We start from the raw sequence: 18,243 nt of genomic DNA on the forward strand, positions 1-18,243 counted from the left end.
CTAACCCGGGCAAATTTGAGTGATGGAATTTTTTTTTTTTTTTTTTCCTATCTAGAAGGGTAAAATGAAACTTTCTCTTCACTGTTTGATGAAGCCTTTAAAGATATACCACATAAAAAACCAAAGTCTAAAAGTTTCCAAACGTGTTTCATACAATATCAAATTCAGTGGCTTGTTCCCACGTTGGACTGCTGGGAAAAAATTTATGAACTCATTAATAAAAATTCAGTAAACCAGTTTCAAGTTAAACTCTCAATTTATTAAATTAAAACTCATATGTTTTGTTTCTGGTTTGTTCTAATATTCGTAAAACATCCTGGGAGCAACACATTCTTAAAACATACACTATATTTGGTGGTTAATAAAGTTGTATTTAATCTTAAATAAATAAATAACTGAATTTCCCGGAGGAACCCACCCGAGGGATTAATAAAGTTTTATCTAATCTAATCTATATTGATAAAAATATTGGGCCACCTATATATATTAGACCTGCTGCAGATTTTATGGCATTCCATTCAAAATTGGTCTTCCCTTTGGATCTGTAACAGCTTCCACTCTTCTGGAAGAGCATTTGTGAGGTTGAGCACTGATGTTTCACGAGAGCATTCCTGGGCATGCTCATGGCGAAACAGAAAAGGGCATTCCTCCTAACTACTACCACAAAGATGGAGGCAGAGAATTGTCCAAAATAGCTTGGTAAGATACAGCATTAAGTTTTCCCTCACTGAGAGAGAAAGAAAAGCAACCCATAGCATTATTCAGTAAGTTGTGGCCTAATTCTTTTGTTCATTTAGTGCAGAGGTATATAATTAACATTTAAGGAGGTCCAGTTGAGAAAAAATGAGATGAAAATGAGAAAATCTTTATATATGTTTATTATATTAAACCTCATATATTAATTCTCACAATGAGCTGGAGGGAATTTTAGTAATAAAATAATAGTAAAATGTTCTTTTCTCATTTCGAGTAAAATAAGGTTTACAGTCATAAATGTAAAAAATAGAGCTTTTGAAAAAATTATAGTTGCATTTCCTCTTTTCTTCTTTTTTCTTGAATACATTTCACCTCTCAGCTTCAACCCCTCTTTTCTTAGTCTAGTACTCTGACTTACTTCTTAAGACATATGCATCTCGTCTCCTTGCACAGTTTACTGTTTTCGCACACGCTTTGAATAAACAGTTTGCTTGGCTAAGTAGCATCACCTGGGATGAATTAGAAAGCACGCGTCTGTTTTTCTGTGCATATAACCTGACTGCTATAAAGACAAAGGAAAAGGATGTGCAGCTTAAAATAGCCTTAACTAAGTACAAGAAAAGCTGCACAGAGTAAAATAGTAACAGTCCATCAGTTTAGTAATGGGTCTGGATTTGGGTCCGGACCGCAAGTGTATTCTCTCATGCTGGTTTTTCTGAAGTAGCACGGGCAGTCTTGGATAAAAAGACTGACTTTAGTTAAATCTCTTTTAAAAGGCATGATAAAGTTCCCAACTAAACCTATCCTGCTTGGAGTAGGAAATGGCTCATTCAACAACACTAAAAACAGTCAATATTAATAACTACATAAAAATATCTTAATAAATTTTTATATTTCTTCCATTATAATATAAAGATGAGCTCCTGTCCCAGGTTGTTAACTGAGACATTAGTTAACATTTGTGGTGTTAAAGCAGTTTGCAGGCTTTGGTGGATTTTTTCATTCCAAACTACTTTTTAAAATCTTTGGTTTAGTGGTTTTTGTTTTATTATTTACCCTGTTTGTACTTTTTATGGCTTGTAGTATTTTTATGAAATGAATGATGAGAGATTTATCCTGCTAAATTGTTAATATTAGTTAATATGTATTGTGATTACATATTTAAAATTTTACAGTGCAGACCATTTTTATGCAGGTGTTTTCTCCTTTATCTGCACGTGACAATTTTTTTTTTTTTGCATATGGCTTCATTTTATTGACACTGAGATGATTTTACTTTATGTAAATAACTAAATGAATAGAGAAAAAAAGACATTCTAAATATCCCTTAAATTCTAAAATATTAAAGTAACAGACACTATTGCGGTTGTTGTAATGCTAGCATGTGCGCACCAAGTTAAAATAATCCAATGTTATATAGGACTGTGTCATTTTACAAAATATTATTTTTATTCAAAGTTATTTTTGTTCTTATTTATTTAAATATTGTTTGGTACTTAAACCACCAGGTCATTGATGTATCTGACAAATACCTGTTGTATGGTCTATTATTTATGAGATTAAAAGATAAAAATATGGATTGTGCAGAAATGCGCAGTCTGTCATAGGACAAACAGAAAAAAACACTAATGTGTAAGGCTGTTTTGACCACTTCAGTCCTGCAGTCCCACACAAAACTTGTGTGTTATCTTTTTTGCTGTTTTGACAAACTGAGATTAACAGTCCATGTAAACTGCAGGTCTCAAACTGCTCTGACATTGAATCAAATTGGGTCACTTTGAAGGGCCGCCATGTTTGTTTGATTATCAGAGCTGTCACTGTAAAATTAAGTTCTTTACATTTTTGTTGATAAATGCTTGGAGGTGAGACATCTAAACTTCAGAGTTAATTTGAAATGAACAAAACATTTTTAATTGTTTTGTTGCACATTTTAACTTTCCTGCACTTTACACTTCATTCTGCTCAGTGTTTTTGGTACATTATGTAACTAACATATTGAATTTAGATTTTATTCTTAAATTCTATATTGAGATGTTAGTACAGAAGATGTAGCTGATGTATTTAATCAAATGTAACAGACTGCTTAGATATCAAACTGTGTGACAGCTCACCTGTCTAAAGTGAAGTATACAAAATTCTGACTCATCTAGTCACCCTGAGCACCAAAAAACTTTTTTGTATGACTGGTATTTGAAATTTAGTTTTCCTTAAAATAAGCCATAAAAATACAGTTTCAATCATACAAATACAATTTGCTATGAAAGGATAGTCATCTAGCAAAACATAAATAAAATGTACTCTACACACATTACAGAGGCTGGGTACTGGCTCATAGGAAAGCCAGATGTACAATATTCCACAGAAAGCCCACACCTTACCTGCAATGACTCACACTTTGGCAAAGCCAACAGTGTTCTGATATCAAGCATACCCAAAGTACACAACCATTATACAACAGCCGCAAAGCATTGTTATTATGAAAGACATCACTTACAGAAGAGTATCTGCCACTGTCAATTATATAAGTAAAACCAGGACATCAGATCATCACGCAACAACTAATATTAGGCTAATGTGTATTTAAAGCTATAGTTGGTGAAAAAAGGATAAGCATAAGAGAATGGATGGATGTTCTTAATCTCATTCTTATACTCCAAAAGTGCTTTTTACTTGTGATTCACTGATGACACTTTTTATCATGTGTGTCTCCAGTCACTGGAGTTACTTGGGCCATCATCAAGTTAACTGTAACTGTAGCTGCTACAGTTAACTTGAGTGCTCATTTTTTCTCCTGTTCATCCGTCTGTTGTCAGTTTATTCCTAGAATTGAGGGCAACCTCAAGTCCAGTTTGGAATTACTTTTGGATTTTCAAACTGTCTCTTGTTGGATTGGTCTCTTGTGGACGTACTGTGAAAAACAGATGTGAGCAAGTGTGCCTTTAAAAAAAACAAAAACAAAAAAACAAGAAGAAAACACTGACATCCCTTAAGACATCGAGCCCCAGGGTCTTTTGTAGTTCACAAAAAGGCGTTTTTTTGGGTAACTATGCATATAAGCTCAAATTGACCCTAAAATGGTTAATGCAATGTGCCTATGTTAGCTTGTGCAACAGATGTTTATGTATTTCCCTCTTATTTACTATTTGTTCAACTTTAACCAGAAATGTAAAAAATAAAAAAATAAAATCACTTTACAAAACTGATGATTGTCTTTTGGGCAAAGGCCAAATCATCTTCGGGGTACCCCTGGAAAAAACCCTGCAGAAAGCTGACATGTTCAAATGCCATCATATCAAATGAAGAAAAATACCTGAGCTATTTTATTTTCTTTTTAAAAAATATTTCATCTAATTTAATGTTGAACAAGGAATACATTCACATTTAAAACAAAAGGAATATGTATATTTTGTCGCGATTTTCTTTTTTTTTCCTGTGATATTTGAGATGATGGGCATATGTTAAAAAAAATCTTCAATTAAAAAGAGGCTCCTCTAAAATGATACTAATCCTAAAGCCATCAATGTGCCAGTTGCATTTTAACTTTTCCAAAAAACCCACAGTACTTGCGCCTTTCACAGGGTCATGCAGCAAAACAAATAAAAGAGAAGGATTTGTACAACTCTGCAAGTAGGTGCATATACTTGAGGATGTTGGTGATCAGTCGCATATAACACGTTTTTGGTGTTTTTGATTAATTTTCACAAAAACACAAAATCTTTTTTTTTTTTTCCTTTCTTTTCCTCCCGTATATGCTGACATATAGTGTATACAAAGCATTCATAACTGCTGCAGGGTAATATAAGCAGTACTTTACCAGTATTTGAAATAACATTTTAAAATGGCATTCATTCAGACTTCAGTAGGTAATAATAATAATAATGTGCAACTAAAAATCAAAACAGATCTCAGTTATAATTTTTGTATATATCTCTGTTTATAGACAGAGAACAGGTTTCAACTGCATTTCTACTTATTGAACATTCTTTGGTGTTAGGAGGGATGCACTCAATGGTCATATTAGTACTGACCTCACCGTTTAACTCTTCCAAAATGTGTATTACAAATGGGTAAAATCATTAAAAGTATCCTATGGAGCTTATGGAACTGTTGTGGAAGGCGTCACCAATAACATTACAAAGAGATGAAATTGATATTGAGCAGAATTGAGTTCAGTTTGTTGGTGTGGCCCTCCACATCAGTCCCAGTTTCACATGTGGCCCCTTTGGAGAATTAATTGCTCATCCATCGAATAAGCTAGATCATTTCTGCTTAGCTGCTTTTGTTTTATGCATTTTTCCATATCTCCCAATTGTACCTGGACTGTGACCACTTGAACATGACAGTTAACGTGTAATAAGGCAGCACTAATAAATAAATTCAGCTCAGGTCAGGTAGCATTAACACTTTCTTGTTTCAGTTACATCTTAGTTCTGGCCTGTGGCCATACAGTTAAAGCTGATAGTAATGCATTCCATATTGACTACCCTGTTACTAACGTGATGCATTAACATTTTAGAAACATTTCCATCAAAAGTAAAATAATCTACTGGGTCTTTGGTTAATAAATCTTCAGTTTGGAAGCCAACAATCAGCATTTCAGAGTGAACAAACATTCCTTTAAAAATTTACAATTTCAGTATCTGCTGCTTATTCTTTGTTTAAAGGCATGCAAAAAAAAATAAAAGCTTACAGCAAGCCGTTATGCAAATGTTTCTTGGTGATGTCGAAAAGTCATAAAAGAAAAGCCTGACGTTTTCAGGCAGTATTTTCTGTGGGAGAAAAAAAACTGCACCAGAGTGCTGGTGTTGATTTTTGTCCCTGTAACTTTGCAGTTAAATAGTTACACACATTAGTTTTAACACATTTGTTGATGTTGTTGAAGTTTTGCAGAGGTGAATTCTGATAAAGAATCCAAACAAGCCAGCAACCAAGTATCTTCAATAAATAACACATGTTAAATTCCTACATGCCAATGTTGTCATGCATATGCCATGTGGAATTAAACATAAGTCAGATTTTGTCATACTCATTTGCAGGGCGATTTCCACACTTATATAATGGATTTGACACTTTTTGTTTTTGAAAATAGAAAAACTACTTAAAAAACACCTTATACAATCATTAAACGCAGTATTCACAACATATGTGAACTGATTCTGATGCTTTGTGTTTTTATAATATGTATGGTTGGTCAAGGTTAAAAACGCATGTTTTTATTGTTGTATTTGTTGTAACTTTTGCTGCCATGATGGCCAGTTCTCTCTTGGAAATGGAATTTAAATCTCAATGAGACTTTCACCTGGATAAATAAAGGATAATAAATTGCTTAAAAGTAAAGGACCTTCAAAACGGTTGATATAGGAATCAAAGCAATGCAATCGGTTAAAATGACAAAACATGCATTAAATATGCCCCTTATGATCTCAGGACTCTCAAAATTCGGACATTAAATTTTTAAATGAAATGGCACACACAGTTCACAATCTCATGCTAGAGAAGATGATCTGAACAGTTTCATTTTAAAAGTTCCTGATGCCTTACATCAAATAATTTACCTCTTGTCTCACCTTGCAATAACACAAATTAAACTCTGTGCATGCCATTGTTAGTAGTTACTGTATGTCTTTACCAAGTATTGCAGTTTCACCCTACAGTTGTGCTTGTTTTTGTGTCTTATAACCTCTGATAAACCAGTTTCCTGTCTTTTCAGCCAACCCCTTTCCCCACTTTCTCCACCCTTCCCTTTTCCCCCTGTATCACCCAGAAGTTTAACCATTGCAGTGTTTCCTTATGTAATATAGGGCTACATTCCAAAAAGCAAATGGGAGATGGACACGTCTGAGGCAAAACTTGGTAGGTATTTATTTTTTAATGATGATCCAGTCATTTGCCTTTGTCATATAGAGCCTTCTGCAGCATTAAAATGCATTTTAAGTGTCATGTAGCGAGATCTATGAAGTTGTGTGTGTTTGTTTTGTGTTATTTTTTTCTGTTTCTGTTGTGAACTTTGTTTGATTGATGTGATTCTTTTGCACTTTGATTGAGTCACTGGTGGACTTGGCCAAGTTACTGGTCTAATGCTTTGTTGCTGATGAAAAGCAACCATAGTTTCAACTGGTTTCTATATCCCATTAAAGACCAACCAACAGCCAAACCTCATAATTATTAAAACTGCATATAGGGGATACTGCAAATAAAAAAAATATTTAACAATCGTTGGGGGGGGGGGGTTTAAGGGTGTTTTAGCTTTATATCTACATATAATTCTTTAGGAACGTACAGTTTTCGTGCTCTGAAGGGATTTATTCAGAAAAAGTTTGAGTCAAAGCTTCTTTTGGCTTCTCCTTTATTGATGAGGGGTAGCCACAGTTAGTAGCTACCTAATGTTTAATTTGTTTAATCCCCCAAAGGGATTTGTGTCTCCTCCCAGCATTGAACCGGGGATCTTTTGCTTGTTAGTACATTAGAGTACACTGTCAACCATAAACCAGTTTATGAATTATGCTTGTAGAGAGAGAACAATTGTTTCATAGGACTTGTACAGCTGTTCTTCATTTAGTTGGGCAGGCGTTTTGTTAGATGAGGCTTATGGTGTTATAATCAATAACAGCACAGTACCTCCAGGCTGATCAGATCTAGTACAAACCGCTATTTATGTTGGTAGCATGTCAACAGGAAACAGTCAGTTACTGAATGAGACATGGGCTGCTGTTTCTGTAAGAACACTAGGAAAGCGCCTTAAGTTGTTTCCGTTGTGATTGTAAATTTAAAAAAATAAAAAAGGTTACATTTTAAATAAAGACGTCATTTCTCTTTAAGTTAAAAAGACACATTATAGACTAATTCTTTGAATAAAAAAGCTCAGGTCCTGGATCATCTTTTTATGGAGCAATGATAAAACAGATATTAGTAGTTGTCTCATACTTTTTTTTTTTTTTTTTTTTTTTTTTTTTCTTTTGATAAATGAGTGATACCTTATTGAGGTTTTATGTTGTTTTTATGGGAGAGTAGAGGTAAACTGAACGGTAATCTTCAATTTAAACAGACAAGTTGGACGGTCTGGGGAGTGGCGGGAAGAGGAAGCGTGAAGGCGAACATATGGCAGGCCTCGAAGACTACCTACAGCTGCCAGATGACTATGCCACACGCATGTCCGAACCTGGAAAGAAGAGGGTAAAATTTGACCTGACCATCTATGAGTGCATTTGTTTGTTAGTGAGAAAAAACAAAAGCTCAGGGTTGGTTTTTCCTGACCATTTCTAAGAATGTACTGATACAACAGCTAGCTAATCAGCAAATATGACCTTTATCAATGTCAGAGACTGATAAGTATATTTATGTCAGGTGTGAGCTGGCTAAATGTTTAAACATACAGTTAAACAGTGAATGACAGTTCACTAAAAATTTAAAAAATACATAATAGAAAACTAAATTGTTATTTTTAGCATTTATTTCACAGTTGTTGTGTCCCTGGTAGTTTCTATGATACTGAATGTTAAAAGATATTACTGAATTATCTGAAATCATTTACCCATTTCTTGTTCATAACATGATACCCTGGTTTTCTCCCTGTTTTTTTTTTTTTTGTTTTTTTTTGTTCCCCCCCCAAAGGTTCGATGGGCTGATCTTGAAGAGCAAAAGGATGCAGATCGAAAGCGTGCTATCGGTTTCGTGGTGGGTCAAACGGACTGGGAGAAAATAACAGACGAGAGTGGCCAGCTGGCACAAAGAGCTCTCAACCGTACCAAGTATTTCTAAGAAGATAATCTTACACTTTTTTTTGGTTTCAATGAAAGGTTCGTATTCTTCCTATTCATATTGTTCAGGTTGTTAGAACAATTGTAGATGATGTTTGTGGCTGTTAAGTCATAATATTCTACAATTTAAAATATTTTAATCAGAATTTTTAATGATTCAAATAAGAAGTTTGAGGGAACTTCTTTTGTATCAGTAATATTGGAAAATATAATGAGAGAAACATTTGGTCAATCAGCCAGCCATTTTCCTGAAAAAGACTCATCTTACCATTTCCAAAGTAATCTTATTGAGTTTGATTGGGAGCATACAGATTAAGAATGACTTATATGAGAATGCAGGTAACAGTATTATCTTCTGTATTTAACAGTAGTTAACAGAATGCCTTAAAATACATGAAATTTCACTGTATTAATGCAGTCCTAATTGTCACATAAAACAAATAAACTTGAGTGAAATGTAACCGTGAAATGACCAATATCTTGCTTTTCTTTCTGCAGGTGTCCAGAATGTGAAAACTGCTGAAGCTTACTGGCGATGAAATTTTCATCAGGGTGATTTCACCAGCTGTTATATGTTTCTTATTACATTCATTATTACAGATATTAGAGGCTTTTATTTCTCTGGATATAAATCAAATCAATATGTAGTTTATAATTCTCTGCTACGTCTAGTCTTGCATCCTATCATTATTCTTGTTTGGTTTTTTTGCTGTTTTATACTCTTCCTAATTCATGTACTGTATACCTGTAGCACTGTTTCTTGGTCCATCCATAGTTTTAAAAGAGACAATAAAAAACACAATCTAAACTTTCTGAGTCTTACTGAATTTATCAGGTGGGTTTTATGATCTACATATTTTGTATAAAATTGTGTTTTGTTAGAAATTACCATGTAGATCAGTTGACCTACTTTGATTTTCACATGGCATTTTCTCACACAAAAAGCTTTAACACTTTGGATTGCTTTACCCAGTCCCTTCACAACATCTTTAGAAAGAGCTGATGATTAGTTTGAAATTGGACTGTGGGCAGCATCTGTTGAAATGGTTTACAGTGCATCAAATTGTCAAAATATGGAAGAACATTTTGTAAGGGAAAAATCAGTCCGCTCTGGGTTTGGGGTTCTTAGATGTCATAGGTTTAAATGAAATAGTCAATGAGACTACATGCACAAAAATACTGGGAACACTGGCCGTTCAGATGATTAAACCACCCGTTTTAAAAAAAATTTCTGCTACTATTTTTTGTTTTGTTTTTGTTTATTTTTTTAATTATTAGAAAAACAAAACAAAAAAATTCTAATATTATTTTTTTGCACTCAAAGTCGAAATAAGATGTTACCTGTACCACATTTTGATTACTATGCCCTCACTGGCCACATCATCCCTGTTACTAGTACTGGGTTGGGCTTCCTTTTGCCTTCAGTTAATGCACAATTTTTCAGCTGCACATCCATAGTGGAATCTCCCATTCTACCACATTCTGAAGGTGCTCTATTTGATTGAGATCTGGTGAATGTGGAGGTCATTTTAGTATAGTAAACGTGTCATGTTCCATAACCAGTGTGAGATGCTATGAGCTGTTTACATGGTGCATTAGCCACCACCACACAATGGGTACACTGTGGTCATAAAGGGAAGGACAAGGTCAGTAACAGTATGTCTGGCATATGAACAATGCTCATTTAGTTCTAATAGCCCTTTTCCATTAGGATCTACTCAGATCAACTCGACATTTTTTTTTTTTTTAGGGTTTGCCATTAGGTCTTAGTACCTTAGTACCTACTCGACCGGGGTTCAAAGCGATCTGAAAATGTGACATCAACAGACTGCATGCCACTGATTGGCTAGTCAGGGACGTCACTTGATAAGTCATGAGAGCAACTCCTTCACGAAAATCAAACCCACCATTTTTGAAATCCAGCAACGATGGAAATGGCTACACAGAAACAACACTCAGAGTCTAACGAAAAGCCACAGACTGACTGCAGGTATACCATTGTCTCGACGTCCACCTTTGTTGTGGCGTTCCGTGTTGCATACAAATGGCGTTCAACCGCATTCATATAATGACCCTACGCACATTAGATGGTACTCTGTTGTAATGGAAAACAAGTTGTCAAGCTCCAACTTCTGATTCTACCATCCCAATGTCGCACCAGAAGTCAAGGCTCATTGGACCAGGCAAGGTTTTTCCAGTCTTCTCCTGTCCAATTTTGGTGAGCCTATGTAGCATCAGTTTCCTTTTGTTGACTTTAAGAAGTGCAACCCAATGTGGTCTTCTGCTGCTGTAGCCATTCTGCTTCAAGGTTCAAAGTGTTGTGTGCTCTGTGATGTTCTTTTGCATTCCTTGGTTTTGACACATGGTTATTTGTTGTTATTTCATAAACCCTAGTGACGGTTATGTGTAAAAACCCCAGCAGATCAGCAGTTTCTGTAATACTCAGACCAGCCCAATTAGCATCAAAAAACATGCCACATTTAAAGTCCCTTTAATCAACTTTTTCCCACTCACTTTTTTTTACTTCAGCAGGTTTGACCATTTCTACATGGCAATTAGCTGATTAGATACTTGCATTAATAAGCAGTTGAACAGTTGTACCTAGTAAAATGGCTTCTTAGTGTGAAATGTATAGTTTCCCAAACTATTTTGGTTTTTTGGCCCCTGTTTGTTGTTGAAATCAAGCACATCAGGATTTTTTTTTTTTTTACAATAAATTTAATCTGGATTACCGACATTGTTACTGGGGTAACTGAAGGACACAACAAGGATCGACGATTACAAATGGACAAATCACTTCTGATGAAGGATTAAATTGGCTTTGGACCATCGGTTGAAGTGTGCCATGTGGTAAATGAGTGGATGGATCCAGGTGGTAAGTATGGAACAAAGCAAGAAACTATTCCTTTATATTAATACTTTTTTAACTGGTTCACTGACATTGTAATTCTAGAATTTAAATAGTTTGCATTCGATATACTTTTGTCATTTTGTTTGTATGTACAGTAATAAGTTCTGTTCCATCAATATTAAAGATTTTTTTAAATTCCTGGTTTGGAATTTTTTTTGTGCTTTTTACAGAAAACAAAGTGTGATCTGTGACTCGTCTTGTCAACAATAAAATATTTTTAATCATGTAAAATATGTATTGTTGCTATATAATGTAGCAAAATACATGCATCTATCCAGCCAATGATGAAACAAAAACGGTTGACAGTAGATATATATACACCCCACTGCCTTCTGTATGGCAGAATCTACATTACTTTTCAGATGACCAATCTTTTTTAATTATTATTATTAAATTAAAAACAAAAAAATGTTTTCCCTTGAAGAAATGAGTAAGTCCACATTGTGACCGGTCACTGTGGCACATGATGTCTCCTGGTTCTTATCCAGAGTGATGACTTTTGAATTCAGCTGGTACATCAGTGTCCAGTTTACAGATCACCTTGTAGATTGCCTTCTTCCAGGATGGATCACGATCTTTGCCCATTGAAATGGCAACGTAAAACTCTCTCAGTGTAATCTCAGCAACTTCCAGGAATCTCTCGGGCACCTGTGAATCCACACAAGAATTTCTTAAAAGGGGGAGAGAGGGAATATCGGTCCTTTGCTGCCATTCTGTTCAGTCTGTCTTCGACAGATAGTGTGACTTGTATATGGCACTATATTTTAGATGCGACTCTAACCGAGCAAATTCAGGTAAGTAACAATTCAGGTCTTAGCACAGAGACTGAGAACAAAATTAAAGGAAGTGAAATGATCGAAAACAAATATTATTTTAGCAGGTTTCCCTGACACTGATTCAGCCTTGTCCTAAACTAAGGTTTGTGGTCTGGGATCAGGATTAATCCATGTTTGGGAAACTGAACCAATGAGTATGTAATCAGCTTTTCTTATTTTGAAATGTGAACCTTTAAGTGTTTTTTAACTACCGTCATGTAACAAAATGAAAGTTCATACACAAATTTTCCAAAATGGACGTGATAAGGAATGTTATGTTATTTAAAGATACTCATGCTGAAGTGCAATTGTTAAATCTGGTGAAATTTCAAATGACTACAGCGAGAATATAAGTGATTATAATAACAGTGGGGTTTGGTATGGATATTTTTTAACATTTAAAACATATGCACAAAGATTAAAATCTTATTTTGCACAAACTCATGAGAATATATTTTTGCTGCCAAGAGGATTTGAAGAACATGTCCAAAGTTTAAAGTCTTATCGTCATAGAAGAAATGTATTTATTAGCAACAACACTCAATTGGTGGATTTAATGAACAGGCATTAGGACATATGTATAACAACAGTTTTTGTTTTTGTCACTAACAGCTGACACTAATATGTGAGATGGAATTGCAATACTTGCTGTGAAGTTAGTGTTTTCAATATATGTGGACTATGCTAAATTATTATACAAAATTTCATTGTGTGTTAAAAAAAATCTTTACTTCCTATTTAAATGGCAGTTATTCGTTTTACAGGTTTACTCAGTCCAGTTGCACAGCTAGCACAAGTATGTCTAATGAAGAACCTTGGATCATTTTTTTCCTTTTATTAACCAATCTGTTTGACATACATGTAGCTCCTCTTATGTTTGCCTTGCTGTCTTTGTCTTCTCCCACTCAAAGCACAATTTATAGGTTTAATTTCTCTGTTACTCATTTGGAAATTAGAGGAATACTCGTGTTAAAGCTTTGACTTGCTTTTGAGTGCGCTGTCTTTGCAGAGAAGTTATAAGTTACGGTCATCACCAAGTTAATTATAGTTACATAAAACAAAAATAAAAACTAAAGCTAGTTATGAAAAATGTTTTAGTTAACTAAAAAACTAGACTTTTGAAAAAAAACCAAAAAACTAACAATTTCAGATCCTGGAAAACTAATAAATAAAAAATATAGAGCAAAGTTCTTAGTTTTTAGTATCTGTTTGTTTGGTAACATTGAAACAATTAATATAACTAAACATTTTCAAACAATTACACTAAGCCTAACAACTCTGGTAATCACATGAAGGTTTAGATTTTATTAGGCCGATTCTGAGTTCTGTCAAATCATGTTAAAATTGTCTCAACCTTTAAGATCTACACAGAAATGTGTTTTGATTTAAAAGTTGGATAATAAAGAAAAATAATTTTATGGTTATTTTTATTTGCACAAGTGGGAAATAATGTGCTTCATTAAAAGTGATCACTGTTCTTAATGGTTTAAGTCATACCGACCACATATAAATGACTAGAATCTGCTGTTTAATTACCAGTGATTTAAGCTTCTCAGTACAAACAGAGTCATCATCAGGACATTTTAGTCCATTGTACTGATCAGCTCTGTTCACACTGATGACATTTACTCTGTATTAATCAATCTGCATTTTCAAAGCAGATCTTCATTTAACATAATACTAAGTGCCCTGACTTATTTTTTTCTTCAGTAAAGCTTGTCACAGCTGTTTCATCGAAGTGCAACACTCACATCTATATAACATATTAAACCTTTCTTTTAAATGAACTCTATGAAATAATTTGTGTCATTTGACCTTTTATGATCTCTCTGCATTAACAGCTCAACATGGACACATTATGAATTAGAAAAAAAAATCATCGTGACCATCTGAGAGAAACCATAAGATCAGAATAGGTCAATTTCTGCTTTCTCTTCATCAGTAGTTACAAATTAATAGGTTGTTTACAGTTTTGCAAACTTAACGTTAACTGGGTGAAACATAATGCTTAACATCTTACTTTCTTATCCTGTTTCATTCACTGCAGTCAACTGTTCAATAAAGGAAAAACCGCTATATTTGTACTATACATAGGTGAAAAAGACCTCTCCACATGGGGGTTAAATCAGACTGTAGAGAAACTTCTTATTTTGAAACACGCTTCTTGTTTTGTTTTTTGTTTTTTTTTTCTTTCTAATTATTGCGTATTTGCTGCAGTTTCACATGATTTGTAACATTTTCAGGTCCAGTTCACATTTTGGAAAGGTTAAATAAACATTTGACTCAACCCTTTGAAGCCTGAATGATTAAATAATTGACAGAATTTTTTATTTTTTTTTTTAACAAAACTGGGGTATTTAATGAATCTATTATTTACTTTTTTAAATTGAATCAAATATTAATTTGCGTATATATGAGTTTTATTTTTTTATATATTTTTATTTATTTTCCAATTTAATGCTTAGAAAGGCTTCTTATTTTGTATTTTCAGCGGATAAAAAAACCTCATGCATTAAATATGAAACACTAGGCTTTAAGGGGTTAAAAAAAAGAATGAAACATAAATGATACCCTGATGCCTGTGCTGTTATAATAATAGACAGCTACTAATGTATGTTTCTACAGCTTTATTACATAACATCTACAGAATATTAGTAGTCATAATAATGTAATGAATCTTGGTAAGCTGTATTCCTTTATTACTTTTTCTGAAACCTATACCAGCGACATAAAAAAGAGGAGCTGCAGATACAGTGGTTCTAAAACAAGGATGATACATGGTCAAAAATGAGACCATAAATTAAGTAAAACAAGTCCTCAGTTGTTCCTCACCTGGAAGTCGCTGGCTTTGTTGTAGTGCCTGTTGAGAGCTCTGAAAAGTTCTGATTCTCTCCCCACAGTCAGACCCCTCACGTCTGCCACTCCTTCGATGAGAGCGTGTCGAGCAAACTTCTCCATCTGGATGTAGTAAAACTCCCTGAAGTTACTGAACCACTTGATGAGCTGAGAGGTGATGGAGCGCGTGAACTGAGGAGGAAAGAAAGGTGAGTGAGCTTGTCAAATGTGACGATGAACGTTGTTGTTTTCTGATTTGTATGTTTTACAGTGCACAGTACAATATGTGAAGCAAATAAAATGACCCATGAAACTATTTAACTGTGTTCTGTTTTTTTTAAACACACTTATATGATGTCGTCTTTGGTTTGGTTTGTGGATTATGATGCTGACAAAGATGTAATAATAAACCCAGAGGTTACAGAGGACTTTGTATGTTTTCTCCCAAAATGGAAAGCAGCATCGCTGTTTCTCAAATGCAAAATAAAAGAAATTGTATAAATCTGTAAATTCACCACATGTAACATGTTTTCTATTCTGTGAGAAGAACGATAACACGACACGTGCAAGAATCCAACTTGCAAGCCGTCTCTCACCTGTACATCGTGGAAACACATCTTCAGCACAAGTGAACTCGGGTAGCGAGTGTAGAAAAACATAAGCTTTGCTTTCTTCAGATGGTTTGTGGTCAGACCCTCCTATAATTCACCATTGTTAAGGACGAAACACGCAAAAACAAGATATTTTCTCTCCAAAACTGATTCATTTATAGCCAATACCTCAAGGGATGAAAATGTTTATTCCACAATGGGTTGGTTTATTGCCTTTTTCTTTAAAGGGGGTGGCTGGGAATCAGGAGGTCCAGCAGATCATTTACTAAGTAAATAAAGTTTTTTTAAGCGCCTTTTAAGACAAAACCAGTCACAAAGTGTTTAAAAGAGGTATTAAAAACAGGGTCCCCTACCGATTGGAAGGCCAGTTGTTCAATCCCTGGCTCCTCAAGTCAACATGTCTCAGTGTCCTTGTTAACATACTGAACCCCAAATTGCATTGATATGTTTGTGCTTTATAGAAAGTATTTAAATGAGATTTATAGTACTTAGAGTAAAGACTTTAAAGACATCTGCGTGAGATGCTACAGTATTCAGATATATTGGAGGTGTTCTGTCGCTGCTCAGTGCTACTTAAAGCCACAGGTGAACAAAAGAAATTAGAAAGGATACATTCAGCATGTACAGGTTGCTTTTCACCAGGCTATCAGACTCTGTCTTCACATGAGGGAGATGGATGCTTTCCAAAAGCACCGGATCTGCAGACACACCGTGAGTCTGTGGGCTTCTCACAGATCTGGAATTGACCTTTGATCTCACTTTGACTGACTTCCAGTGTTCCTCTGAGCATCTGTCCTGTAGGCTCCTGAGAGCACGATGATGATCCATGCGGTGATTCTTCTCTGATGCTTGAGATTCCTGCAGGGTGGAGTCATTGATGAGGAAAGTTGGAGATTTTGGACGGTGGTGAGCTGTTAACCTGGATCTTTCCAGTTTGTGTTTTTGCACAACCAGAGACAGAGCTTCTGTTTGAACATCTGGGGTTTGCACCTCTGGAGTCCCACAACATGGAAGTCTTAACTTATCATCATCACTGCTCACCGATGGTTGAAGAGGCGTATCAGTCTCTACATTTTCCACTTCGTATGGTGATGTCTGTAAAAGCGGCACGCTTTTGAAAATGGAGTCGACGCTCTTGCTGACAACTCTGGACAGCTCGTACTTCAGAACATCTGCCATCAGCCTTATTCTGGTCGGTTTGGATTGGAAGTAGTTCATCAATTTAACCTTCTTCCATCCTTGATATTTTAGACTCGAACTGCTCTCAAACTCACTGTACAAATCTGTAAACGCATCACCAGATGTTTTGATGGGATCATGGGCTTCACTCACTCCATCCAGGTGAGTAACCCTTGTTCTGAGCTGCCTGGGGTGCTGATGCTGGCTCTCCAGCTGCTTTCTTGTTACCTGGCTTTTAGCCATGCTTTCCATGTGGTTCTGAAGGGAAGGCGCTTCTTGGATCTTTTCGTCATCGTGCATGCAGTCGGTCTTTTCACGCTCATTTGTTTTCACTTCTGTGTCGTACATATGAGGAGGGCTGGTCATACCTTTGATTATATTTTCTACTCTCGCACGCTTTGCTTGATGGCCTCTGTTCAGGTTCCAGTCATGGTGACCATAAGAAGTGGGTGCGGGAGACGGGTGTCTTCTCATGGATAAAGGTCCACTGGTGCTGCCTCTAGATGAAGTGAGATCCAGCTGACTGGAATACATCAAACCAGCATCTACACTGCTATAATAAGCACTATCTGGTAGTGTTTTCATGTTCTCGCCTTCTCTGTGTAAGGTCAAAGAAACACCTGATGAATCTGAGTTTGATGGCATGAGGTCAGGCTGAAAAGAGGAGAGATGCTCCGCAGCACAGCCATCCAGGCAGATGTTGCTGGAGGAATACATGGCTTTGCTCCAAACACTCTGATTCATTCTGGTTGGGTTAAAAAGAAGTAGAAAAAAAATACACTTATGAATAAAATGCAAGTAATAGTAGCAGGAAAGAGAACTTGGTACAGCTAGTGGAGACATCATTCTCACATATACATGATATCCCTTTTTAGGTTGCAGGTTACCTTATAATTTTCTCCAAAACGTGTCTATTTAATTGAAATCAAACTAAATAAGTAAAAATACAAACAGATATTAAAGTATCATTAACATGGCATCCTTTGTACTCGATATACAATATAAAACTTACCTGTCTTACAGCTCAGAGGAAGGGTGCAGGTCTGGGACCTGGAGGAGGAGACTCGGTTATTTGTAGTGGTACAGCATTGAGCGCTCCAGAAAGCAGGAGGTGTGTTCTAATATGTCAGCCTATCCCGTCCCAGTAACCTACCATATTATTAATAAATATATGAAACTTTGAATGGCTAGTAATGAATAAATTGTTACTTCTTTATGAGTGTATTCATTCATTGTTTCTATTTTCTTGTTTCTCTAACACCGTGGTCTGTTATCAATTATAAGTTGCTTTAGTATAGTATCCAGACATGGTACAGTCCTGTTGATAATAAATTATTTTCGTTATGTTATAATAACAAAAGCTAAATTTATTTAATTTTAATGACGATATTTAAAGGATTAAAGTTCATGGTGAGGCGAACTATGACTGGAGTGTGAGT

General features: G+C 35.3%; 2 protein-coding genes across 6 annotated transcripts in view; one reads left to right on the forward strand and one right to left on the reverse strand.

Annotated features, from left to right (window-relative positions):
• ylpm1 (YLP motif containing 1) overlaps positions 1–15,332 on the forward strand; it is a 28,506-nt gene extending 13,174 nt beyond the window's left edge. For 4 of the 5 annotated variants that reach the window (XM_025898588.1, XM_019345734.2, XM_025898590.1 and 1 more), the window contains 4 exons: positions 6,498–6,549; positions 7,742–7,869; positions 8,308–8,492; positions 8,952–9,261. In XM_025898588.1, coding sequence (XP_025754373.1) covers positions 6,498–6,549; positions 7,742–7,869; positions 8,308–8,454 — 327 coding nt within the window. In that variant the 3' untranslated portion in view covers positions 8,455–8,492; positions 8,952–9,261. Of the gene's footprint in view, positions 1–6,497; positions 6,550–7,741; positions 7,870–8,307; positions 8,493–8,951; positions 9,262–15,079 lie in introns of those variants that run through there. The other variant, XM_025898591.1, reaches the window with a different exon arrangement.
• On the reverse strand, positions 9,055–18,190 carry LOC102082270 (prospero homeobox protein 2). Its single transcript, XM_025898593.1, has 5 exons — positions 17,817–18,190; positions 16,238–17,549; positions 15,611–15,712; positions 15,012–15,206; positions 9,055–12,012 (listed from the first exon to the last, which is right to left on the reverse strand). Exons 2-5 carry the CDS (start codon positions 17,546–17,548, stop codon positions 11,845–11,847), a joined length of 1,776 nt encoding a protein of 591 aa, XP_025754378.1. The 5' UTR covers position 17,549; positions 17,817–18,190; the 3' UTR covers positions 9,055–11,844.
• Between the last annotated feature and the right edge of the window lie 53 nt (positions 18,191–18,243).

Source organism: Oreochromis niloticus, linkage group LG15 (genome assembly GCF_001858045.2).
Source record: "Oreochromis niloticus isolate F11D_XX linkage group LG15, O_niloticus_UMD_NMBU, whole genome shotgun sequence".
NCBI lineage: Eukaryota > Metazoa > Chordata > Actinopteri > Cichliformes > Cichlidae > Oreochromis > Oreochromis niloticus.

Bases quoted from the DNA above. Each gene is read 5' to 3' on its own strand.
- LOC102082270 (XM_025898593.1), bottom strand. From the start codon at position 17,548: ATGAATCAGAGTGTTTGGAGCAAAGCCATGTATTCCTCCAGCAACATC. The intron at 15,713-16,237 runs GTATCCTTTCTA...GGTGAATTATAG, and splicing joins GCAACCTGTACATGCTGAAT to GAGGGTCTGACCACAAACCA. The intron at 12,013-15,011 runs GTGAGGAACAAC...GTGGATTCACAG, and splicing joins ACAAAGCCAGCGACTTCCAG to GTGCCCGAGAGATTCCTGGA.